This window comes from Xiphophorus hellerii, chromosome 8 (genome assembly GCF_003331165.1).
Source record: "Xiphophorus hellerii strain 12219 chromosome 8, Xiphophorus_hellerii-4.1, whole genome shotgun sequence".
NCBI lineage: Eukaryota > Metazoa > Chordata > Actinopteri > Cyprinodontiformes > Poeciliidae > Xiphophorus > Xiphophorus hellerii.
Genome location: NC_045679.1, coordinates 20708798 through 20735693, shown reverse-complemented (window position 1 = coordinate 20735693; position 26896 = coordinate 20708798). Strand labels below are relative to the sequence as shown.

Below are 26896 nucleotides of genomic sequence, written 5' to 3'. Positions count from 1 at the left end.
GTTCAGGCTCAGATAAGCCCGACACACAGAACAGCAAATACATCAATCAGCGGCTCAGACAGAGAGGTATAATACCAACATCTCTGTTTCTTGCAAATTTAGTCTGGGCTTTATCTCCAACATGTGTGCTTTATGTGAATTATTTTGTATATATAAATATCTTTCTATGCTCTTTGTAACCCGACTGACTGTTTGCAGAATGTATCAAAAACCTTATAAGGAATGTAATGACAGATGACCATCTCTGTGACTTATGTTACGGAAATTTCCTCCATTATGCAGCATCTTGCGGAAGTTTAAATGCGCCTAGTTTTTTATTTTGTCTTTAATGCATCTCATTAGGATTTTACGAAATAGACCAAAACATAGACTTTGCCCCTTTTTTTTTGATAAACACATCAAAAAAAGTGGCCAGCATTTCTAGTCAGCCCCACTTACTCTAATGCACAAAATAAAATTCAGTGCAACAAATTGCATTTGGAATCGCCTATTTAGCACATGGAGTAATTGCAGTATAAATAAATAATAGATAACAATAAATAAGGCTCTGATTGCCGTTAGTTCTGCAAACCTCTAATCTGAATTTTTTTGAAAGAGTGGCAACAAGAAACTTTGTCCCGTAAGAAGTAGCATTTAAAGTCTGTCACATGCCATGTAGGAGGAACAGCATGTAAAAGAAGGTGATGTAATCACTTCATAACACCCTGGGTAGTAGCAGCATCATGCTAGGTGGATGTGTGTACAAACACTAGCTGAACTGCATTATATGTCTCTTTGGGGTATCTTAGCTTTTTTTTTGTTACTGTTGGAGAATTAAGAGACAGATTTCTCATTGATTTTGCTTTTTTTTAAATGAGAAACGTCCTTGTGGATCCTGTAAATATGGCTGAAGAACAGGATAAACATGTTGTTAACACAAACGCTCGAGTGAACAAAATAAAATACAACCAAGAAGGCAAATAACAGTCATATTTACTGTAAGCTTTACAATCAGTGTAATAAAATGCACATTAGGAATAGTTGTAAATGTATTTTTTTTTGTATAATTTATTGTAACTTCAAACAAAAATAATTTCTACAAAAAATATTCAAATAATGTCATATAATTGATACGTGGTTTTACATTTTTCCTCTTTCCTTTAGACCTCTGATTAGTTGAAAGTTGGTAAACTCTGCTTCCTGAATACTGTGTGAAGATTAAATCTCGTTAAGCGTGGCAACAATCACTCATTCCTACGACAACCATAATAGTGGCTAATTTCTCTTTCTTTTTTTTTTTTTACTCATAATGTCTTCCCCCTGGATATTATATAATGTGTATAATCTCAGCGACTTCTAGTGGGCGCGTTTAGATAAAATGACTGACGGTACAATTCAAAATAAAAATGCAGCAGAAATAGAATAAATGTAAAATCAAGTCTCGTCGTCTGAGGAGAAATGAAACTTGGTTAATATACTATGTAGGCCGCAGCAGCAGAATTAAACAAGCTCATTCTGACCCTTCTGTCAAGTCGACTCGTCTGACCACACACACACACACACAACCACCCCCTCAGATTTACTCACACACACACGAAACACTCACGCACGCACACGCCCACCCCCACCCCCACGCCCACCCCCACCCACACCCACACCCACACATAAGCTGTCAGTCAGTCTAACAGATGAGAGTTTTTTAGCTCAACCAAGAAGAAGGAAACGGAAAAAAAAATAATAATAAATCCCGGTGGTTACAAAAGCCATTCCCTTTGAAGTGAAACAGTGGTGATTTAAGTGTTACTTTTTTATGCTTTTTGGTTTGATGCACATTGCTCCAGCTGAGGAATAAAGGGAACAGTGGTTGGTATCATTTTCTTCCCCTTTGACTGCATCGCTTTTCTCTGAGGCGTTTGTTTCTCTGCTCGTCCATTCCCCACACCTGAGCACACACACTCGGCGTCGTAACAGTCCTGTGAGGTGTGTGTGTATATACGTGTGCTTTGCGAGGGCTTAGGTAGTGTTTTTGGTGAGAGTGTGTGCATGTCGGAGTGCTGTCGCAGGAGGGCTGGGGGGGAGTTCGGGAAGGGGGCTGGGGGCTCCTGACTAGAGATGCCCTCCTCCACCTCATGTTCCGGTTCCCCTTCCATGTGCACACACTCCTAGTGTCTGAAGGGTGGGTAGGTAGGAGGAGGCAGGGGATTGGGGGCGTCTTTTCGTGGCTCAGTGGTGTGATAACGTGGCCAGCAGGTAGCTTAGAGTGCAGAGCAGCAGGGCGGCCGCGGAGAGGCGCGGCGAAGAGGCGCCGTTGCAGTCCTTGCCCGCTTCGCAGCGAGACTGTTGGCACAAGACCCCTTTGAACTCTGGGGAACAGACGCACTTCTGGTTCATGTAGCACGTTCCTCCGTTCTGGCAAAGCAGCATCTCCTCGTCGCAAACGTTAGCTGTGAGCAGAGGCGAGGCGAGGAGAGGAGAGGGGGGTAAAAAAAGAAGAAAGATGAAGGGAAGGAGGGTCAGTTTGATCGGGAACAAGGGATAGAGCAGGAAGAGCAGAGTTCAGAGCGGAGAGAACAAAGCGGGAAGGACAGCGAGGGAAGGAAGGAAGGAAAGAAGGAAGAAGGGCAAGATAAATGCTCCAGTTTTTTCCTTGGGGACACGAAAAAGTAACACCTGCTTTTTTATTTTTCCCCCTGTTGTTGCAGCCCTTCCAGTTTTCCTTGAGGTTGCACTTTCCCGGGGTCGAGTCAAAACTGTTTTGTCACACCCAGCAAAACTAATAAATAAATAAATAAATAAACATATAAAATATGCACATGTGGAATTTGTTAAGTAATGATCTGAGAGAGTTGGCGCGTCATTAAAGTGCTATAAAAGGCATTAGTGAGAGCACAGACAACAGCAGTTGGATATTTAAAAATACCTGACCTAAAAATGTTCGCAAAGAAAAGGAGGATTTGGCTTCTGTGGCCAGAGATGATTTTTTTTTCTTTTACAGAAGAAACAATTAGTTTGCTTTGATGTATTTAACATTTAACTTTAAACAAACACTGGTAAATACATTGTATAGATTTTCTCATTTATCATTATTAATAAACCAATGGCGGGTTGCATCCACGTCTGTCTTTTTAGAATATATAAATATGCGAGACTGAGGCACCCGACTAGATGGTAGATGGGAAAGGAAGGCGATTCTCTGTAATGGGGTTAAGGTGTGACAGGGTCATCAATTTAAAAAGCAGCTGATGCCTCTAATGAGCTACATGATCTATTCCCCTGTGTGTAAAGAAAACATTGGGAGCGGCCACGAGTTAAGTGGCCGGTGCGCTCGAAAAGGTCCCAGAAAGGCTGCAACATCCCCCCCCCCATTCTGCTCGCACTCACGGTAACAGCCTTGTTTCCAGTAGTATCCCGGCAGGCAGTCGTCACATTTGGCCCCCGCCGCGCCGTCTTTACACTGACAGAAGCCCGTGCCGTTACACCGGTCGTGGATGGAGCCCAGCTGGTTGCAGTTGCACTCTGAGGAAAGGCACAGAAACTTTAAGGAGATAAAGATTTGACTTGTTAGCTGTAGCATTTTTTTTTTTTTTTTGCTGAACTTGTTAAACTCAATGCCCAGGGAGGCTAACTACGATCACCAAAGTTTTTCATGTGGCCCTCTAGGCTCCTGAAGGACACATGAAAACAACCTTCAAACAGTTGTGTGCTTAAAAATGATTTTGTATCAAACAAATCAAAGTGGTTTTTATCTGCATGCATGTTGCCAAATAACATCAATTTGAAAATGTTTCATATTATTAATCCAAGAATTATTGATTGCAAAGAGTTATTTATTAATATTTTAACAGTTTGCTAATGGGTTTTGTCAATAAATTCTGCCACAACCGGCCCTTTGGGGACATTTATGATTCCAAAATGAAAACAAATTTGACGCCCCCGCTGTAGAGGACGTGCATTTTTCCTCCTAGTTCATTGACATCATGATATAGTTTTGGCAATAGTGTTTGGATTTGTATTCCTGCTGAAACAAGAAGCTTTCTATGCAACATTTTAGACCCTGTGACTACAAACTTTACTGTGTTTTCATAGGAATTTGAGGGACAGACCAACACAAAGCAATGCACAATTTTGAAGTAGAAGGAAAAGTATTTATAATATTCTTTAGGCAACATATCTAACAACTGTGGATCTTTGCATCTCCTGTAGTTTTACTATTGGCCTCTAGGATGCTTCTCTTCTCTCGTGCCGTACTTTTTTTCATTTTGAGATTGTTAAAGATCAGGACTTTGTTAAATAACAAAACTCTGCTTTAAACATCACCGTCTTACTTGATCTCTGACCTGCTTGCTGTGTTTGTTCACTAACAAGGAGACGCCTGCCAGCTAATTCAGACAGTCACCTCCGGCTGAGATGCTGCTTCACGCGTGATATTTCTCATACTCTGCAGAATATACCAAGCATAGCCTAATGATTTCTATTATCTGTTTAAGCTGCAAAACCTCCAGCTGCACTGTGTTTCCTCCTGTGCAGCTTCTGCTTGGTTCTCTTCAGCTCCTGAATTTGAAACCACTTTTTTCTACTTTGTGTTCCTCCATCGCATAATATCCAATTAGAACACATTGGGTGTTTGTGGAGAAAATGTAAAAAAACCCAAAAAAAACCCAAAACAAAACAAAAAAAACAATTACTTACTTATAATAGTTTCCATTGTTTTATATTTACTATATTGTTTTTACTGAATTTATACAGTTAAGTCAAATTAACATTGTTTTGTTTCACCTTTTTTCTTACCAAAACAAATTCATAATTTTGTTCAGGGACAGAAAATGAATAACGGGAATTTAGCTTCGTCTGGTGCACTTACAAAAATGTCAAAGTGTGTGCATTTTCCCTGCCAAATAAATCAATACATTTCACATTTCAAATCAGATCCACAACACGGCAGGGAGAGCGGAGTGTCTTCAAAGTACAGATATGGCAGGCAGTATTGCAGAGATTCAGATCTTAAGTGTAATCCTTTTCTCTCGGCTAATTATCGCAGTTTCAACCCTTTTTTTTTTACCACCTGCGAGATAGCTGAAGCAAAAGCCTCGTCCACCAGCTCTTTTGTAATATTTGCAGATATTTTTAGCTCTCTGGACCAAACCATGTGCTTCGTAACAACTTTTTGCTGTTTGTGTCAACAGCATGAGCACACAAACTGACTGAAGGTCTACTTGAGGTTAAATTAACGAGCTTTCCACCAACTTGTCATATGCTTGCTCCGAGACAACAGCACGGATCTCGCCGCCTTGAAGAATTTGCTTTGACTTTCTTCACATTCAGAGCAAAAAAAAAAAAACCCATCAAAATGACAGGTGTCCTTTTAAGTAGGAAAGTATTTATTTCAGACGCAGATGACAACCCTTCAGCCACGCGGAGGCGCAAGCTTTTTGATCACCTCTGATTTCAAAAGTAAGCGTCAGAAATGTGGTGCTATTTTCAAAAGCTGGCGGAGATGCAAAAAGTCCCTCTTTTTATGCTGCATTATTTACCAGTTTGTTCAGAATATGATTCAGACTTTATTAGAATTTGAAGATCTTAGATTCAGATGGACCAGATTTCACGAACCGGTATACGCCGCAAGAAACATGAAAAGAGTTTTGCAGCATCGACAGAACTCGGATGAATACAAAGAGCCTTAAATATATCTACCTGTGCAAATCATCTCTTGACTAAGGTGAAGGCATTTTTTTCATCACAAAGTCAGAATTTGTGATTTACATGCTGGGAAAATCAAAAACGATCACCTGCTGAAGTCGTGATTTTGATTTGTAAAATTGGAAGTTGCCAAACCGACCCTGGGTTCAGATTCAATATGGCTGCTCAGGAGGGGAGTAATAATTAATTCACATTCTAAGATACAAAGACAGGAAATAGGTTCATGAAGATGATATGAAATGATTGTTTAATTTAAAATTCAACACTATTTTGTGGATATCTAGAGTTTTTCGTTTGTTTTTAGAATAAAAATAATCTTCATGTGTGCTGTTGCTGTTCCAACACTTATCACTCCAGTCGTAATATAGTTCTAACGCCACAAAAGCTTTAAAAATTCGTTGTCCTAAGAAAAAAAAAAATCCTTAATCATTTGGTTAAAGTTTGATCAGTCTAGAAATGTTAGATTTAGAACTAGAACTGTCAGATAGAGCTAAGACTCATTTTACTTTGCTCCTTTACCGTCATTTGTAGTATTCTGCAGTATTCTCACAGTACTTCAGGTCCTTCTAATCGCAAATAACTAAAATAGGGAAGGGGCTTTAATGCTCTTGTAACTGAATGCCCAACCCAACCCACCCAACAATCTTTAATTGTCAATCTCATCAAAACAACAGACTAGCTCAACAACCACTTCCTTCCTTTCTTCAAAATAAGAGTTCCAAACACTGCTTCAAAGAGACTGAATTCAAATCTGGGACCATTTCCACACTTTGAATTGATAAATTGGACAAAGCTAAACTTGCAAATGAAGTTACTATAAAATATGTTAAACATAAAAACAAACAAACAAATAAGCAGGAAAGTGATTAATATTTCAGTTCTGGGTTGTAAGCAGTGATTATTAAGTATATTAGTCAAGCTGTTTAGAAGATGTTCCTTGCTCTAGGGTCCGTGGATGTCTTTGGCCGTGCTCGGTGTGCCACTGTGCAGGCAGATGAGCTGATGGGGGCTTATTTGTGCTGACTCTAAGGCCGGGAACCGTGTGTGCTCTGACTGTGGAGAGTTCACCCTCCAGCCTCCTGCCGTTCACCTACAGATGGCTTAAAATCAACACCAGATTTCACCTCCACAGCTATGCAAACAGATTGTTCTCCAACACGAACGCTTCACAAAAAGCAGCCGTTTGACGTACGCAAAGAAACGGCAAGCGTTTACACATATTTACGTGTAACTATTTACACGTTTTAAACCGGTCATGCCCCGCATTGTTCTTGCGGCACCACTTCAGCATAGCGGATATGATGGAAGTTCACAGTGTTGACTTTCAGCTTTAAGGGTGCCTGAGGCTGTTTGCACCATTCATATTGTAGTCCGTCTTGCTTCAGGGTGCAGAGGCAACAGGCCTAAAACGCAAAGTTTTATCTCCAGACTATGGGAATCTCTTGTCAGTTCCTGTACATGTTGTGCTGCCTCTGATCTGATTGAAAGAGAATAAAAATAAGAGAAGCACGCTTGCTTTATTTTCTGTTGAAGTCTACACGATTCATGCGCATTTCAGCATTCAGTATACTTTTAATTCTTTATGTCACGTCCACCATAACTCATCCTGAACTCTAAACTCTTTTAATCCTATACTTACCCTAACTACTCTTCTGCAATAAGTCCAGGCATGAAATTTCCTTGCTACTAAATATTTAACATTTTAGTGGTATTTAAACAAAGTGGAAGCAAGTGGGAATGAGAGCAAACCAGCTCCAAAGTGGTAGGCCACTTAAAATCACAGAGCTGACGCTGAGGCGCATAGTCCACGTTGGTCGAGTCAACAGCTGCTTGATCAAATAAGATAATAATTACAGTAATAATCAATTTTATTTGTAATGTCCTTTATATCTCAAATAGAAATGAAAAAAATGAGTTAAATTCGTTTGTAAGTTAGAAAATATATTAATGTGGTCAGAAAGACTTTCCCAAGGGAAAATTAGGGCTGATTTGGGAACAATGTTCTGTAGAAAACAGAATGCCTTTCAAAAAAAAAAAAACTTATTCTTTCACATTATTTCCCAATACAGCCATACATTTTTGTGTATTTCATGGAAACCGATTCAAAGTAGCGTAACTGTGGTGCAGAAAGGACATGGATGAAGGATTTTTGAAATGATTTTTAAAAGAAATCAGCAAAATGTTACATTCATTTGTACTCGGCCCCTCCTCCCCCTCAGAGTCAATACTTTGTGGAATCACCTTTCGCTGCAATTACAGCTGCAAGTCTTTAGGGGTCTGCCTCTCCCAGGTTTGAACTTTTAGAGGCTGATTATCAAAGATGGTCCTCCTTTCTAAACTTGCTGAGACTCAGTCAGATTGGATGTAAACTATCCGTGAACATCTATTTTCAATTCTTTCGGCAGATTCTAAGTCAAGGCCATTTTAACACGTGAATATGCTTTGATGTAAACCACAGGTGTCAGTCTCCAACTGAAGAATTAGGTCATTAGCAGGACTCTGTAGCACTTGACTGCATGCTGAAGGGTCAATTCAGCTTGATCCAGATGTTGGACCAGAGGTGCATCTAAAAGTAGCAGGAAACCTCGAGGACTGGAGTTTGACACCCCTGATCTAAACTACTTCATAATAGATCTGTATGTTTAGATGTTTGGCTTAAGGAAAGCTTCCCCAAAGCATAATGTCACCACCACCATGTTTTTTTACTCTGACAAAGAGTGTGGTAAGGACGTTAGCTTCCTCCCCTACATCGCATTTTGCACGTGGGTCAAAGTGTTTGCATTTTTAGAACAACCTCTTTCACATTTGAGTTGTGTTTCCTACATGGCTTGTGGAAAACTGCTTACAAATTTTCTAAAGAAATTCACCAGCGTTCTGGGTCTCTTGGTTTCTCCCCTAATCAATGGTCCCCTTTTTTGGAATATTTGTTCATTTGGACGAAATTAACTGTTCTGTATCATCAGCCTTCTTGAAACATTTCCCCAACGTTACCCCTGAACTGCTCCTTCGTTTTAAGATGCTGCTTGTTCACAAATGTTTACCATTAAAGATCGGAGGCCTTCGCAAAACAGCTGGGCTTGTGCTGACATGAATTTACAGACTCTGTAAAGTTTACTGGCAGCAGATGACTAACTTCAGCAGGAGCTTTTGCTATGGGAGTTACTGCTACCCAAAATGTAACTTACTGCATGTCCTGCACAACTCCAGTATTTAGAAACTACAGAGTCATGCTAAATAGAGTAAAAAAAATAATAAATTCAACATTTATAACAGTCCAGTTCAATTTTAGATAATTTTCAGACAAGCAGTCATATGTTTTATTGTATGAATGGTTCTTTTTTCTTTTGTGGTTTTTGCATATTCAAATTTAATCCTCCATCCACAATACTGATCAGTTGTTCCTTGGCTTAAAACCACATCATACGAGTAATTGTGTTAATTTTCAAAGTAGCATCCTTTTATGTGCTCCTCTATTAGACACAGAAAAAAATCCCACTGTGCTGCTATATTGACACACACACACACACACGTTGATCTGACCCCCGCCCCTCCGCACACTCTCATCGACTCCCAGCAGACTGACCGATGCAGACGTTCTCATCATCCAGCTCGGCAGAGGCGTTGCGGAAGTATCCCAGTCTGCAGTGTTGGCAGTTCTGGCCTCTGGTGTTGTGCTTGCAGCTGACACAAGTGACGATGTTCAGGTAGTCGATGTAGCTGCAGCGGTTGGAGTGGCCGTAGCACTCACAGTCTGAGTGAAAAGAGACACATTTCAGTTTAGTTCCCAGGTAAAACAGGTTCATATTTTGACTTCAAGGTATAAATAACCAAAATGGGGAGAGAGGGGGGATTTTATCAAGGGTAGCAGAAAGAAGTGCAAACTGATCCGCTCTAACCAATTCATCAGACAGGGTTTGGTGTCAGTTTGAAGAATAAACTGCTCTGCTTGTGTTTTATGGGGTGCATCTCTCACTCTATATTGGCTCCATAAAGACAAACCACTCCCTCTCCATTAGCACACTCGCAGGTTTGCTGAGTCTGCTTCGGTGTGCTGCACTGATTACTGAGGGGAATTCCTCCATCCTGTGTGTTTCTGCGGGCGAGTATTTGCGTTCATGCATTTAATCTTGTGTAGGTTCAGGCATGTTAATTCTGCCTGGGAATTTAATTACGTTACCAGATGACTCGATTACAAGCCGCAAAACCATAAACTGGGGAGTCGGAAGTGAAGGATACAGTCGGTGTTTCTGGACCTGAAGCGGAAACTTGCGAAATCAGCCTGACCCTCGTTAGCGTGATGGGTCCAGTCGAGAGCGCAGCAATAAAACGAGCCAGATAAAGCTAGCTGAAATTTAAATGAGATGCATTTGGGGCAAGCCTGTTCTCCTTAAAATCAAACCCAGGGGTCGTTCATGCGTGGAATAACAACTTTATAATCACTTTTAGGAATATGAGAGATCCAGTGGTCATGAAAGTTTGAGAATGATCAAAATTAAGGCTTTATTAATTATCATCTTAATGAAAGCATGGTGTGGTTAATGTAATATATATTTAACTAGAAATTTTTTTTTTTTAGTAATATTATCGCCACATGTGTAGCAGATGGCAAATCTTCCTGTAAATGATTGGCTTGAGTTTATTATGGATCCCTGAAACATTTGCATGAATCTGTGCAATGTACCGCTTCACATTGATTAAACTGTTGTTCAAACTATTAATAATAATTAATTTTTTTATCACTGTATTCTGATTTTCCTGTGCCCGGCGACTATGATGCGTCATTTTCAACTCAATTCGACTCCAACAACTTTCACTAAACCTATAGTTGTTTAAACAATGCAGCTGAGGTGAAGTATTTGAAAAATGAAGAGCTATGAATACAACATTTATAACTTTGACAATAAAGACATGTTGCATAAAATAATATGTAAAAATACATTGTTGGTGTGTGTTTGTACACTGCTATAATTCAGTCTGCTATAATGAAATAGTAGATTAGCCTATAGATTATTTAAAGTCAGTGATTTTGCAGCTGCTTTTTGAGGACAGGTTCTCGACATCAAGGTAGCGCCAGCGGCACAATCGCAGTGCTTATCTGCAGCTGTACTTGGGCGAGAGGCAGAGTACACCCTGTGCAGGTCGCCAGTCCGTCCCACCAACACCAGCCAAAAACAAACGACAACAACAACAAAAGTAAAATTGTGCAACGATTGGAATAATTTCTCTTCAGAGACAGATTAATGATATTAGGAACAGAGGTGTCTGCATTGTGCAGAGGCGGTGCAGCCGTCGGTGGAGCGGTGTTGCTCCACTCTCGCTGATTATCTTGGCTGAGGCCGCTTCCTAATTAAGCTTTTATTAAGCTTCAGAAGTTGGCTGCAGTAGTGTGCTGCAAGGCATCACTGTCCTCTAAAGAGGCGTTTACCGGGCATGTTTATGCAAATACGCATTTAAATGCACATTAGAAAGTCGGAGTTTAGCTGTTTAATCAGCCGTCACATTATTATTTTATTATTGTTCGGCTGATGATGCCAGCTAAAATATTAATGAGCCGGCTTAAAGGAAGCCAACGCAAGGAGAACCATAAAGTGCCTCTCTCAGCACTGAGGGAACCGTGCAAGCAGTAGGGGAGACCTGCCTAATTAAATATAAATGGCCAATTACTTTCCAGACTGGAAAGGCAATGGGACATTCTTCCTCAAATTAGTGTTATGAGTCAAGATGCTGGTTTATTGGTATTTATCAGTTGTGAATGGTTAACAGTGAAAGGTCACAGTGAGAGAAAGAGGAAAACCGTCCGGATTGACTATTGTGAGTTTAAAGCGATGATTGCATATTTTCCGAACAAGCATCCTTTTCATAGGAGAAAAAGAAATGTGAACAACCAGCAGGTGTTTGAACAGCAGCATGAACACAAAGTGCAACTTCTTACCTTAATCATGAACACAAAGTGAACACAGCCGTGAGAGGGGAGCGGGCGCAGAGGGAAGGGATGAACAAAGAGGGACAGATGAAAAAGACGGAGCAAGGAGAAGGAATTTTTCTACAAATGTTCCACTTTAACACCAAAGAATCCAGAAGGTGCATTGAGATATAATCTTTCTGTCCAGTTCTTCGGACCTGCTGCTAAAAATATCGACCTCTTACCTTTAAAACTGTCGTATATGATCCCGAGTAACTGTTTGACCTGAGGCTCTCCTGAGGTCAAGAGTTTCAGAAGCCCTTTGGGGGAAATGAAGGAACCTTTGTTTAAGATTCATGTCATTCACCATGCCACAGTCTTCTACTGCACTTTACATTCTCACAGCTGGAGTCTGCATAGCCTAGAGGACAATGTCAGAGCAACACAGGAGTCTAAAGAGGAATCTAATAGATTAGGTGTTTGGGATTAAAACCTAAATCTTCGTGAGAAAATGGGTTGAAATGGTTCTGCAAAGCTGATGGGCTCTATAACTACTGCAGAGTTCTTTACTGGTTGGACATAACTGATAAAGAAATGTTTTGTGTTGCTTTCTAGTTACAAATATGTTTTGATTTGGATGAAAAGGGGATGTGTTCACAAGTAGTAATTTGTGCAAATTGTTATTCTGAAACAAACTAAAAAGTAGGAAACCAGCGTGGAACTGGTTTAAAGTTTCTGTTGACAGGAAGTCATCAAAATTCCCAGTTTCACTTGAGAAGATGGAGAACTTCAAAAACACTCCCTCCAGTATTCCTATCATTGCGTATATATACTGTAGCTCGATCTTCAGATTTTACCGTCAGAAGTGACTTCACAGCAAGTGTAGCTTACTTTGTCCCTTGGCAATGTCGCACTTTAAAATTAACAACCATGATTGAGAGGCTGCAGCAGATTGAGATGTTTCAAAAACGCACTTCATTTCTTCATGTTAACAACTCATTACATGTGTTTTTATACACCAGCATTCATGGGATGATAAGAAACAGAACTCCTAGACCGTAAGCAGGACAGCGAGCCTCACTTCAGCACAAATACTGCTAACAAATAGTTGCAGAAAAACAATAAGCTCTCCTTTGGCAATCCCATAAGCCTGCCTCAGCTGTGTAACTGTGTAATCAATATGTACAACCAGTTACGAACCGCTGTGCGACTACATCGATACAAGATTCTACCTTTCTTTTTCCCTTTTTCTTTGTCCTCGTCGTCTTCTTTCCGAACACCATGCCTTATGGTCCCGTGACCACCTCCTCCTCTCCCGTGGTTTGCAACGATACTGTGCTCTACAAACAATCCACAACTCAAAAAATCAATTTATATTCGTTCAGCATGGTTTAAATCATGAGTGGTTTACCAAGCGACTTACAGTGCTGTGAAAATAATTTGCCTCTTTGCTAATTACTTCTTTTTTTGTTGTTGTTGTCAGTTTTTAAGTTTTAACTTGACTGGACATACAGACACTTCATTTCTGCCAGAATCAAAAAATTAATTTGACACCATTAAGCAGGCTGAAAAATCTGCTTAGCAAGTCATCATGCTTTGACCTAAAGAAATCCAACAACAAATGGAGAAAAAAAAAATTTCTCTGACATCCATCAGTGTGGAAGTTGTTACAGCAGTCTTCTTTGTCAGACCCAACGACCCCCAAGACTTTTGGCAAAATATTACACCAACATTCAAACGTGTTAAATGCTGGCATAATGTTGCTGACTTGCTGTAATTATAGATAACCATGACTTGTGCTCTCTACCACAATAGAAAACCTGAAGGGAAATGTCTGTCCAGTTTGGGGCTTTGAGCTGGGTCATGAAGTTGGTCATTGATCTGAGTCACACCATGAAGTCCAACGTTGAAACACTTAGAAAATAAAAATTAAAAAGTCTAGACTATGACTGCAGCACAAACTTGAATAGACTCCTCACGCTTGCAACGTGGTTAAATTATAACATTTTTTCTGAGAGCGGTGAGCCAAAACTCCTAGAGAGTGGTGTAAATGACTCCTTGCCAATTAACGTAGCTTTTGGGTTTAGGAGGCAAAAACATAGGGCAAGGTAGGTTTGAATAGCGTATGTGTGAGAGAATGGACATCAGATGTAATTACACCCCCTCCCTTTTCTGTTTGTTTATTTGCTTCCATTTTTCTTATCCTGGCTGTGCTGTTAAGCTCCACTTATCTTACTGAGATGCACTGGACTGCAGTGACAACGCTTCGCCACCAGTGGGCACATAGAGCACGGTGAGCAGCACTCCTGACTCAGCGAGCCAACGGCAATTAAGCGTAGCAACGGCTGGTCAGTGAAGGCGCTCACTGTCGCTCTCATGTTTCCACAGCAATTGTCAAAATAAAAGAACCTGCGCAACACCACACTGATTTATTATTAAGTGTGCAACAAAAATTGGTGGCCCGTACGGGGATCAGCGGTGTTTCAGGGAAGAGAGAGGAGATTGTGACACACCAGCGATGGAGTTGGAGCAACTGCAAGACCAGTTGAGCGAGGCCCTGGTGCGGTTGAAAGTGGACCAGCTACAAGAGGTGTGTTCATATGGAAAAGTCTCAACAGAAAATCAGACCAGAAAGCACAAGCTGATCAGACTAATAGATGCAGCTGTAGATACAGCTATGGAGAGTGAGGAAGAGGATGTAGCTCGTGAATTCCTCAGCAGATTAATATCAAAAGCTAAAGAAGTGAGCGAATATGAGATGTCACATATGGTTGATGATACTGTGAATCAGGATAATGCTGCTCTTATAGATTTACAAGAACAGTATGCAGCATTACAGCTAAGTTTCCAGGCGGCAACAAAGAAATTAGAGGGAGAAATGGCAAAATTAGAAAACAAAGTGAAAAAACAGGAAACATCACCACTTCCAACACAACCTGCCAACCCCTTTGCAACACGTCCACCAGAAGTTACAATAAGAAGAGAGTTTAAAATTAATGGCCAAATTGGAGAAAGAGGTCAGAGAGACAAACTGTCCTATTCAAACCTGATCCATCAGATTGAAATGGGCCTAAAAAGAAATCACAGTGAAGCGGAGATCATAGAGGCTGTGGTCAGAGCTATTAGCCCAGGTTTACCGCTCCGTGATATGCTAGAGATCAAAACAGACCTTACTATTGCACAGCTGCGTACAATATTAAAGGGACATTACAAGGAAGATAGCTCCACTGACCTGTACCATCGTCTAATTAACATTACGCAGGATAGTAATGAGTCTCCACAAAATTTCTTGTTTAGAGCAATAGAATTAAAAGAAAGATTGCTCGCTGCATCTAGAGAACCTGGTTCAGAAGGGGATTATGGCCCAGAACTGATTCAAAAGAAGTTTCTGAGAGCAGTAGGAACAGGACTTATTAATGATAATGTTAAATACCAGCTCAAGAACTCCCTGGATGATCTGACAGTTACAGATGATGTACTGATAGCAAAGACTAATGAAGCAGCCAGCATTGAATGGGAAAGGCAACAGAAGTTCAGGAGGAACAATAAAGATCTGAAAGTGAGGGAGGTTAGAGCAGAAGCACAGTCAGCCCCCAAAACAACAGTTGGAGCAATTTGGGAGCAAGAACAGCCATCTTCCAACGGGATAAAGAATAAAACTGGAAAAGTGCAATCATCTGCCTCTCACACAGAAACTGAGCTGTTAGACGCCATCAGACGACTTAAAAGTGAGATGCAAGACATCAGGAGGCTGGTTAATGACTCTCATTTACCTGTTTCCAAGTCAAGACCAAGTCGGAGACGTGGCTGTAAACACTGTCAGGACAACAATAGAGGAGAGTTTTGTGACCATTGCTTCAAATGTGGACAAAGTGGGCATCTATCACGTGGGTGTCGGTTTGTTAAAAACACATCAGATAGGCCCGGAGAAGCAGATATATCTGTGAGCAGTGTGACATCGGTACCAGCAACAGGAGATGACAAAAAGGAAAGTGACCAAATAGGAAATGGACACAAGCTTACCACTGACATCACACACCATTCAGAACCTAAGTATATGGAAGCAGTGAGACACGCATCATCTGAGTGGAATGAGAGTGTTAGTGTCAACCTCCTCTCTCCATCACAAAGAGACAAACTGCTCAACTTGATTGGAAAGAAGTGTACCATTATCTGCCTGCTGGATGGAGTGGAAACCAGAGCTCTATGGGATACTGGATCACAGGTCTGCCTCATGAGTGAAAAATGGAGAAAGCAGAATCTCCCCGATGTTACTATCAGAAGCCTCACTGAAATTATTGGACCTGGAATATTGGATGGAAGAGCAGTGAATAAGACACCAATCCCTTTTATTGGCTGGGTTGAGGTAAAATTTAAATTACCATCAGTGAGTCAAACACAGCTAGAGCTCTGGGTGCCAGTTCTAGTTGCTGAAGAGGATGCGGTGGGAGAAGAACCAATCATTGGTTACAATGTGATTGAATACCTATTAAAAATGGGTGTAGATCCTGCCCCCATCATTACAGAAGCTGTCAGTACAGCATTTTCTATTGAAAGTAAGAAGGCAGAGGTATTTCTAAAAGTCATGAGAAATATGAATGGGGAACAGGGCATTAGTACTGTTAAAGCATCAGGAGAAAATCTCATCATCCCAGCTGGCCAGATGAAGATGGTGAAGTGCAGTACACGAGCTGGTCTGCTCGCAGGTCAGCAAGGAGTCCTGTTTGAACCTCTGTCACAGTCACAGCTACCAGAAGGACTAAGGGTTAAAGAAGGAATAGTGTGCTTACAACAGAGTTCCTGGTCCTGCTTCAGAATCCCAGTGAACAATGATACTGCTCATGATATCGTTTTACCCTCCAAAAGTAAAGTGGGTCAAATCCAAGCAGTAAAAGCAATGTATGTGGCACCAACAGAAGTAAATGAAATGGAGACACCAAATTTTAATTGTGGAAAGGGAACTTCAATGGGATCAGAGAGCAAAGGGGAAGAAAAGGAGAACCAAAGCAGGGCTGAAAGTGAAAATCGATGGGATCCACCAGTTCCCATCAGCCACCTTTCCCCAGCACAACAGCAGTTGGTTAAACAACTACTTCGAGAGGAGTGTGCAGCCTTCTCTCGTGATGATTATGATGTTGGAACCATCCCCTCACTGCAGCTCAAAATCCGGTTACAAGATCCCACACCAGTGACTAGAACATATATATCTGTTCCAAAACCACTGCACAACGAGGTGAAAGAATATCTTGAAGATTTGTTAAATAGGGGCTGGATAACAAAGTCTAAGTCAAACTACTCTAGCCCGATAGTCTGTGTGCGTAAAAGGGATGGTAGTCTCAGACTGTGCTGTGACTACAGAGAGTTGAATAAGAAGTCTCTACCAGACCGTCATCCCATTCCCCGCATACAGGACATGCTAAACAGCCTGATTGGAAGTTCTTGGTTTTCTGTCCTTGACCAGGGAAAAGCTTATCATCAGGGCTTCCTGGAAGAATCAAGTCGGCCGCTCACTGCATTTATCACGCCATGGGGTCTGTATGAATGGGTGAGAATACCATTTGGATTATCATCAGCACCAGCAGAGTTTCAGAGGTCCATGGAAGAGTGCCTGGCTGGGCTACGTGATGAGGTGTGTTTGCCTTACCTGGATGATAATTTGGTGCACTCTAAAACATTTGAAGACCACTTGAATCATCTTAGAAATGTATTGCAGCGTTATCAGGAAACAGGAGTTAAGCTGACACCGAGGAAATGTGACATCTTCAAGAACCAAGTGAGATTTCTTGGAAAGCTGGTCACAAAAGATGGATACACAGTGGATCCTGCAGATATTGCTCCTGTACAGGCTTTGAGAGAAAGAAAACCCTCCACAGTGGGAGAACTGAGAAAGTTATTGGGATTTGTCTCCTACTATCGCAGTTACATCCCAAACTTCTCCTGCATAGCTAAGCCTCTTTATGATCTTCTCTCCTCAAGCCCTGAGAAAAAGGGAAAAGGAAAACACAAAAAGCGAGGTGTAGGGAAACGAAATCAGAACAGTGGACAGTTACCATCATCACAGCCAATTATATGGTCAACAAGACATCAAGAGGTGCTTTGCCAGTTATTAGATTTTCTAGTGAAACCACCAGTATTGGGTTATCCAGACTTTGAACAGCCGTTCATTCTACATTGTGATGCTTCACAAGAAGGGCTTGGTGCTGTGCTTTACCAGAGACAGCAGGGAACTCTAGCAGTCATAGCATATGGATCCAGAACTCTAACACCCCCAGAAAAAAACTATCACCTTCATTCAGGGAAGCTGGAGTTCCTGGCTCTGAAGTGGGCCATATGTGAGAGGTTTAGAGATTATCTCTATTATGCACCACCATTTACAGTTTACACTGATAATAACCCTCTTACATATGTGCTTTCCACAGCTAAATTGAATGCAACCACTCATCGATGGGTTGCTGAACTGGCTGATTTCCAGTTTTCAATAAAGTATCGCCCAGGCAAAGTAAATGGAGATGCAGATGGCCTCTCCCGAATGTCACTCAGTATGGAGGAGTACATGCAAACCTGCACACAGATAGTACACCCAGAGGTGATGAACAGTGTTATTCAAGCAGTTGCTGTTCAGTTTCAGGAGTCTGAGCCATGGCTATGCCCAGCAACCATCAACAGCCTGGTCACAGAAGAATGTGATGCAGCTAACACACCAGTAAATGATATAAGTAGAGCAGCTCTTAGACAAGCTCAACAAGATGATCCAGTGATTAGTGAAGTATTGAGATGTGTTGGTGCACAGGAAAAGCCAAAACGTGGCTGGCACAAGGGCAACAGGAGGGTTGCTGCGCTAATGAGACAAAAACACAGACTATACATGGATGAAGATGGATTACTCCACCGCAAAACAGCGAGTCGCTCACAACTCCTTCTACCACAGAAGTATCATGCACTTGTTTTTAAGGAGCTTCATGAGGAGATGGGTCATCTTGGAGTTGAGAGGGTGTTGCATCTCGTCAGAGATCGCTTCTACTGGCCTAACATGCAAGGTGATGTCGAACACTATGTCACTCGTGTATGCAATTGTTTGAAAAGAAAACGGCCAAATAAATCAACTCGAGCCCCTCTTACCAACATCATCACTACATACCCATTTGAGTTAGTCTCCATTGATTTCTTACATCTGGAGAAATGCAGTGGTGGGTATGAGTACATCCTTGTAGTGATGGACCATTTCACACGGTTTGCCCAGGCTTATCCCTGCAAAAACAAAGCGGCCAAAACAGCTGCAGAGAAAATATTTGGGGATTTTGTTTTGAAGTTTGGTTTTCCCACAAAGCTGCATCATGACCAGGGAAAGGAGTTTGAAAACAAATTATTTGCATCACTAGAGAAGTATAGTGGGGTCAAGGGGTCAAGAACAACGCCATACCATCCGCAGGGTAACGGTCAGGTTGAAAGGTTCAACAGGACACTGCTTGCTATGCTGAGGAGTCTGCCAGAAATTGAGAAAAAAGATTGGAAATCTTCTCTACCAAAAGTGGTCCATGCATACAATTGCACACGCAGTGAAGCTACTGGCCATGCTCCCTACTTCCTCTTATTTGGTCGTCAGCCCCGGCTCCCCATCGATCTCATGTTCGGTTTCAGCGAAAAGAACCAAAGCTCGTCTCACCAGGACTATGCAGAAAGATGGAGGACAAGGATGAGTGAAGCCTATCAGTTGGCATCCAAAACAGCCAGTAAGCAGGCGATGAGAGGGAAGACTCACTATGATAAGAAACTGCATGGAGGGGAGTTGAATCCAGGTTGCCGAGTGCTTGTTAGGAATTTGAATAAGAAGGGAGGACCAGGAAAATTAAGAGCATTCTGGGAAGATAAAGTGTACATTGTTAAAGAAAGAAAATATCAGGACAGCCCTGTGTATGAAATTCACCCAGAAAGTGGAAAAGGGCGAATCAGGACCATCCACAGGAATCTGCTGCTTCCATGCGATTTCCTTTCAACAACAGAACCAAAAGTAACCACTCAACCTAAAAGACCCCAAAAAGAAAAAGAGGAGCAGAGACATGCAGATAGCTCAGATGATGAAGAAGACTGGGAAGCCATCATTCATGCACCTCTACAGCATCACAACATGGAGTCAGATCAACTCATCGAGAGTCAGCTGAGAGTGGAGGCACCAGAGTTCCACCCACACAACGAGGACATGCAAAGGGACTGCATAGCTGATGGTGGTGGACCAGTGCAGCAACCAACTCTTGGTGAGGACATGGATGGACTAGAAGAAGACTTTCATCCAGAGAACATGAACAGTGGAGATGAGTCTCACCAGTCAGCTGACAGTGACCCAGAAGAGACTGACACATCACCCCGCAGGGTGAGAAGGTATCCTTTTCGAACAAGAAAACCTATGTCAAGATTTAATTACCATAATCTGGGACAGCCTTTTATGTGATGTGAATAAGTTATAATGATTTGCATGGTTAACTACTTTTGATATGTTTTAGTTAGAATGATATGAGTACCCAGGGTATCTGTTTTAGCATGTTTTGAAGGTAGAGTTTACTTGTAAGTTAAAGTACCTTACTCTCAGAAGAGATTGCAGATATTTACGCTACTGGCGGATCAAGTGGTGGATTGTCATCGTGCACAATGACGTCGACTGCAACAATGTGATATTAATAGGAGATACATGTCATATTTTCGGACTGGAAACAGCATAGCATCTCTTTGAACATTCATTCTGACTCCTTCTTAGAAGAACTCTGCATGATTGTAAAGCATCAAAACAGCATGTTTACTGATTTATTTGCTGTAAAGCTAGGGTACCCAAATGTCGGGACGACATTCATTTTTGAGGGGAGAGTGTGAGAGAATGGACATCAGATGTAATTACACCCCCTCCCTTTTCTGTTTGTTTATTTGCTTCCATTTTTCTTATCCTGGCTGTGCTGTTAAGCTCCACTTATCTTACTGAGATGCACTGGACTGCAGTGACAACGCTTCGCCACCAGTGGGCACATAGAGCACGGTGAGCAGCACTCCTGACTCAGCGAGCCAACGGCAATTAAGCGTAGCAACGGCTGGTCAGTGAAGGCGCTCACTGTCGCTCTCATGTTTCCACAGGTAAATGTCAATTAGCGCTGCTGTTTATGTCTCTTGTGGAGAAGGTGGGCTAGGGCGGAGTAGCGAGGTATATATGTGGAAGTGTTTAGTTAATTATTTGACTTGTATTGTAAATATTTATTATTTGACTCATGTCGTAAATATTTATTTGTGAGCGAGCCAACGGCAATTAAGCGTAGCAACGGCTGGTCAGTGAAGGCGCTCACTGTCGCTCTCATGTTTCCACAGCAATTGTCAAAATAAAAGAACCTGCGCAACACCACACTGATTTATTATTAAGTGTGCAACATATGCCATAATAAATTAAATCAAAATTATAAAATTTTCTTTCTTTCTTATTTTACATTTTCTTAGTTTTTCTTTGTTTGACAATTTGAAACATTTAAGTGTGGGGAAAAAATATAAAATGGAATAAATCTGTAAGTGGGCAAATACTTTTCATGGCACCATAGCACAAACACTACTACATAGTCAGCATTATTCACAGATTTCTGAGTAAAATATTATTGCCATAGATAATAATAATAATAATAATTTTAAAAAGCCAATACCAAATGCTTACAACACGCTGATTAGAGTAAACCTGCATATTTGATATTTACTTCATATACCATGCAGTTTTTTATTTACTTCCTGCCTTCAACATCACTAGAGGCCTGTCATAAAATAATATGGCACTACTATTACTACCAGATCAAGATTTAGCAGTATTGCTCATGTTGACTGGCAGGTAATTATTCAGCTGAAGAGATAAGTTTAGATGCATCTTTCCCTCTCACCGTGAGCTGCCAAGACTAATTTGTTGTAAATGTTTATCTACTCCGCTTCCGCTGCCTCACATGTAATGTAGTATTCATAGCTACTGTAAATCTATGAGCGCGTCGCAATGACTGCATAAAATCGAAGTACCTTCATTTTCAGCCCTCCTGTGGCCGTGAGCGTCCTCCCTGTCCTCCCCATGCCGTGATGGGATTGTTGCTTTGTGGCCGTGAGTGCTGTGTGCGTGCTCCTCAAAACCATGTGCGACTGAAATGCCATTATCAGCAGAGATGTAAGTTAAGCTCTTACGTAGATTTATAGGAAGATCTCTACAACAGCATGTAAAAACAGACACCTGTCCTGTGAGTTTCTCCATGCCCTCCACTTTCCAGCTGATGTACAAATGATGTGGATTTGTGGCCATGTTCTTCAGACTTATGAGGGTCTTCAAACCAGAAACAACATTTTTTTTTATTTTTAGGAGATTCCAAATGTAACTAATGAGGAACTATTCTATTCTATTCCATTCTATTCTATTCTATTCTATATGTAAAATATTAATACACAACTGAGTGGTACCTGGGCTATGCCGTGTCTCTCCATGCTCTGATTTGTGGCCTTGATTCTCATGTCCATGTCCATGTCCATGGGAGTTGGAAGCATCTAGAATCAATATTCTTATTATAGTTACAAATAAACGTATGTTGTATATCACTAGTTGTTTTTGTGCATTAGTTTTTGTAGCTTTTTTCTTTTTTACTTTTATGCTTGATGTATTAAACTACCACAACATATGGTGTTGCAAAAGTATTCATATGTTTCAAGCTTTTTTACATTTTGTCAACTTGCAGCTACAAATGTAAATGCATCTCATTTGGATTTTATGTGATAAACCCACAAAAAAGTAGCACATGCTCGTGAAGTAGATTATTTATTATTTTAGAAATAAAAATGTGCATGCATTTACATTCATCCCCTTTTTGCTCCGATGCTCTAAAATAAAGCCCGAGGCTAAGTGACCAGCAATAGATTTCTTCTTGTTCACAGGTGGACTCTGCTCAACAATTAGGTAGCGATCTGATGCAATTAGATTGAAACCAATCTGATTGCAATTGGTTGCAGAATTTTTCGGAAAACTAAATCTGCTCTACCTTCTTCAGATTATTTTCCAAACACTTCACAAATAACACAAAAATGTTGGCTTATCACACCAAACACCAATGAAATATGTAGAAGTTTTTGGCTATAATGTTACAAAATATATATTAAGAGGTCAAAGGCTTTGAATACGTTTGCATTATGCTGTATCTAACAGCTCTACCTGTCATTTCAACATTTCTGGGTGTGTGCTCCTCCTCTCCGTGTCCATGTGAGGATGTTGAACTGTGACCATGAGTCTTGTGTCCGTGGGACTTGTCATGGCCTGGAATTAACATTTTTATTTATTAAGATCTCAAAGAAAACACTCTAAAGATATTTTTCCTCAGTTTCTAATTGATTTTAGCATTTATTTTATTTTTCAAATGTACCAACATAATGTTTCCATAACCTAATCTTTGACTAAATTTAGTAAATATATACATTTGCATTATGCTGTATCTAACAGCTCTACCTGTCACTTCACCTTTTCTGTGTGTGTCTGACTCATGTCCGTGTCCATGAGACGCTGGAGGATCTGAAGTAAGCATTGTCAAAAAAAAGACAAATCTGCACAGCGTTGTCCTTTTTTTCTCAACATTTTGCAAACTTATCTGTTGCATATCATGCATTATTTGATTTTAAGAGAATAATGTCTACTCCGTCTAACAACTTTACCTGTCGTTTCAATCGCTTCAACTTGTCTGTGGGAGTGCTCTGTCTTTCTGTGCCCGTGTGAGGCTGGGGGGTTCTGACTGTGATGTACATGGGTGTGAGACACATGAGCATCTGAAATAATAATTGTCAATAAGATACCAGATAAAAAAAATGGTGCTTTTTGCAGCTTTCAACTCTTTTGGGGACATGTTTTGTAAATGCGTATGATCTCAATGTTTTGGAAAAGTTTACAAAAACTTCTGACTATCCATCTAAAAATGTACCTGTACTTTCACCTTTTCTGTGTGTGTCCGACTCATGTCCGTGTCCATTTGAGGCTGCTGATTTGTGACCATGCATCTCATGTCCGTGTCCATGAGACGCTGGAGGATCTGAAGTAAGCATTGTCAAAAAAAATGACAAGTCTGCACAGCGTTGTCCTTTTTTTCTCAACATTTTGCAAACTTATCTGTTGCATATCATGCATTATTTGATTTTAAGAGAATAATGTCTACTCCGTCTAACAACTTTACCTGTCGTTTCAATCGCTTCAACTTGTCTGTGGGAGTGCTCTGTCTTTCTGTGCCCGTGTGAGGCTGGGGGGTTCTGACTGTGATGTACATGGGTGTGAGACACATGAGCATCTGAAATAATAATTGTCAATAAGATACCAGATAAAAAAAATGGTGCTTTTTGCAGCTTTCAACTCTTTTGGGGACATGTTTTGTAAATGCGTATGATCTCAATGTTTTGGAAAAGTTTACAAAAACTTCTGACTATCCATCTAAAAATGTACCTGTACTTTCACCTTTTCTGTGTGTGTCCGACTCATGTCCGTGTCCATTTGAGGCTGCTGATTTGTGACCATGCATCTCATGTCCGTGTCCATGAGACGCCAGAGGATCTGAAATAAGCATTGTCAAAAAAATGACAAGTCTGCACAGCGTTGTCCTTTTTTTTCTCCCCATTTTGCAAACTTATCTGTTGCATATCATACAGTATTTGATTTTAAGAGAATAATGTCTACTCCATCTAACAACTGTACCTGTTGTTTCAATCGCTTCAACTTGTCTGTGGAAGTGCTCTGTCTTTCCGTGCCCGTGTGAGGCTGGGGGGTTCTGACTGTGATGTATTTTTGAGTGAGGCACATGAGCATCTGAAATAATAATTGTCAATAAGATACCAGATTAAAAAAACAGTGCTTTTTGCAGCTTTCAACACTTTTGGGGACATGTTTTGTAAATGTGCAATGTTGTGGAAAAGTTTACAAAAACTAACTATCCATCTAAAAATGTACCTGTACTTTCAACTTTTCTGTGTGTGTCCGACTCATGTCCGTGTCCATTTGAGGCTGCTGATTTGTGACCATGCGTCTCATATCCGTGTCCATGAGACGCTGGATGATCTGAAGTAAGCATTGTCAAAAAAAAAGACAAATCTGCACAGCGTTGTCCTTTTTTTCCTCAACATTTTGCAAACTTATCTGTTGCATATCATGCATTATTTGATTTTAAGAGAATAATGTCTACTCCGTCTAACAACTTTACCTGTCGTTTCAATCGCTTCAACTTGTCTGTGGGAGTGCTCTGTCTTTCCGTGCCCGTGTGAGGCTGGGGGGTTCTGACTGTGATGTACATGAGTGTGAGACACATGAGCATCTGAAATAATAATTGTCAATAAGATACCAGATAAAAAAAATGGTGCTTTTTGCAGCTTTCAACTCTTTTGGGGACATGTTTTGTAAATGTGCAATGTTTTGGAAAAGTTTACAAAAACTAACTATCCATCAAAAAATGTACCTGTACTTTCACCTTTTCTGTGTGTGTCCGACTCATGTCCGTGTCCATTTGAGGCTGCTGATTTGTGACCGTGCATCTCATGTCCGTGTCCATGAGACGCTGGAGGATCTGAAGTAAGCATTGTCAAAAAAAATGACAAGTCTGCACAGCGTTGTCCTTTTTTTTCTCCCCATTTTGCAAACGTATCTGTTGCATATCATACATTATTTGATTTTAAGAGAATAATGTCTACTCCATCTAACAACTGTACTTGTTGTTTCAATCGCTTCAACTTGTCTGTGGGAGTGCTCTGTCTTTCTGTGCCCGTGTGAGGCTGGGGGGTTCTGACTGTGATGCTCATGGGCGTGAGACACATGAGCATCTGTAATAATAATTGTCAATAAGATACCAGATTGAAAAAAATGCTTTTTGCAGATTTCAACACTTTTGGGGACATGTTTTGTAAATGTGCAATGTTTTGGAAAAGTTTACAAAAACTTCTAACTATCCATCAAAAGGTTTACCTGTACTTTCACCTTTTCTGTGTGTGTCCGACTCATGTCCGTGTCCATTTGAGGCTGCTGATTTGTGACCATGCATCTCATGTCCGTGTCCATGAGACGCTGGAGGATCTGAAATAAGCATTGTCAAAAAAAATGACAAGTCTGCACAGCGTTGTCCTTTTTTTCTCCCCATTTTGCAAACTTACTGTATCTGTTGCATATCATACATTATTTGATTTTAAGACAACAATTTCTACTCCATCTAACAACTTTACCTGTCATTTCAATCGCTTCAACTTGTCTGTGGGAATGCTCTGTCTTTCTGTGCCCGTGTGAGGCTGGGGGGTTCTGACTGTGATGTACATGGGAGTGATGCACATGAGCATCTGAAATAATAATTGTCAATAAGATACGAGATTTTAAAAATGCTTTGTGCCGATTTCAACTCTTTCGGGGACATGTAGCTATTGCAAATTTGTATGATCACAATGTTTTGGAAAAGTTTACAAAACCTCTAACTATCCATCTAAGAGTTTACCTGTACTCTCAACTTTTCTGTGTGTGTGCTCCATCGCTCCATGTCCGTGTGAGGTTGTCGATTTGTGGCCATGATGTACAACAGGCTGAAACTCATGAGGATCTGAAATACATGTTTTCATTTAGCTTACGAGTAAATGCCTGTGTAAATATCTACTTTTTGCACATTTAATTTTCACAGTTATTTTCTGTAAACTTATGTAACCCGGGTATAAATTTTAACTTCCATTCCCCCATTATCAGGTTTATCCACTCCCTGTCTCCTTCATCTCAAATCTCACGATATCTTTAATGTAATGTAGATTTCCACACAGCCAATCGCTGTTGGGAATCAGTGTCACATGTACCATCGCAGCCTATCTGCTAGGTATGTTAGCAGGAGCCGGGAGGTATGAAACATTAGGACGCGTTGGGAGGAGCAGAGCTGCAGGTTAGTTGAGCGTCGTGTCATTCATCATTCACCTTAATGCTTACATAATGTGCTGAACTGTAGGAGCTAACTACTGAGTAGAGGAGGTGAAAAAAATCTGTTTGTGTGAGATAAAACTGCGGAATTGGTGAGTGTTTCCGTGTGTGATTTAGCATTAGCTCATTGTCACTGTTTGTTGGTGTAGCTGCTAAATGACTGTTAACCCATTTGATGGACAATAAGGTGCCTTAAATATTTATTGAGCACTTGTTTAGATTTGGTTTTTTACATTTCATGTTAACTAATTTATATGATGCATATTTATTGGATTTTTCATGGATGTAATTTATATTTTATAATTATTGAAAATGCATATTGACTGTTTTAGAATTATTTATAGTGCAAAGAGTGACATTTAATG

The 26896-nt window shown here is 40.6% G+C and overlaps 1 protein-coding gene across 2 annotated transcripts in view; it reads right to left on the bottom strand.

Moving 5' to 3' along the window:
* Positions 1-951: 951 nt before the first annotated feature.
* ntng2b (netrin g2b) overlaps positions 952-26896 on the bottom strand; it is a 97294-nt gene continuing 71349 nt past the window's right edge. Inside the window, exons 24-42 of one of the 2 annotated variants that reach the window (XM_032569529.1) lie at positions 26068-26169; positions 25298-25408; positions 25048-25155; positions 24796-24906; positions 24546-24653; positions 24294-24404; positions 24045-24152; positions 23782-23892; positions 23545-23640; positions 23067-23078; positions 22776-22877; positions 22034-22117; positions 21810-21899; positions 21605-21721; positions 12811-12918; positions 11824-11898; positions 9260-9427; positions 3361-3495; positions 952-2423 (exon numbers count right to left, since the gene is read on the bottom strand). In XM_032569529.1, the coding sequence (XP_032425420.1) occupies positions 2203-2423; positions 3361-3495; positions 9260-9427; positions 11824-11898; positions 12811-12918; positions 21605-21721; positions 21810-21899; positions 22034-22117; positions 22776-22877; positions 23067-23078; positions 23545-23640; positions 23782-23892; positions 24045-24152; positions 24294-24404; positions 24546-24653; positions 24796-24906; positions 25048-25155; positions 25298-25408; positions 26068-26169 (2078 nt within the window). In that variant the 3' untranslated portion in view covers positions 952-2202. Of the gene's footprint in view, positions 2424-3360; positions 3496-9259; positions 9428-11823; positions 11899-12810; positions 12919-21604; positions 21722-21809; positions 21900-22033; positions 22118-22775; positions 22878-23066; positions 23079-23544; positions 23641-23781; positions 23893-24044; positions 24153-24293; positions 24405-24545; positions 24654-24795; positions 24907-25047; positions 25156-25297; positions 25409-25562; positions 25659-26067; positions 26170-26896 lie in introns of both variants that reach the window. The other variant, XM_032569530.1, reaches the window with a different exon arrangement.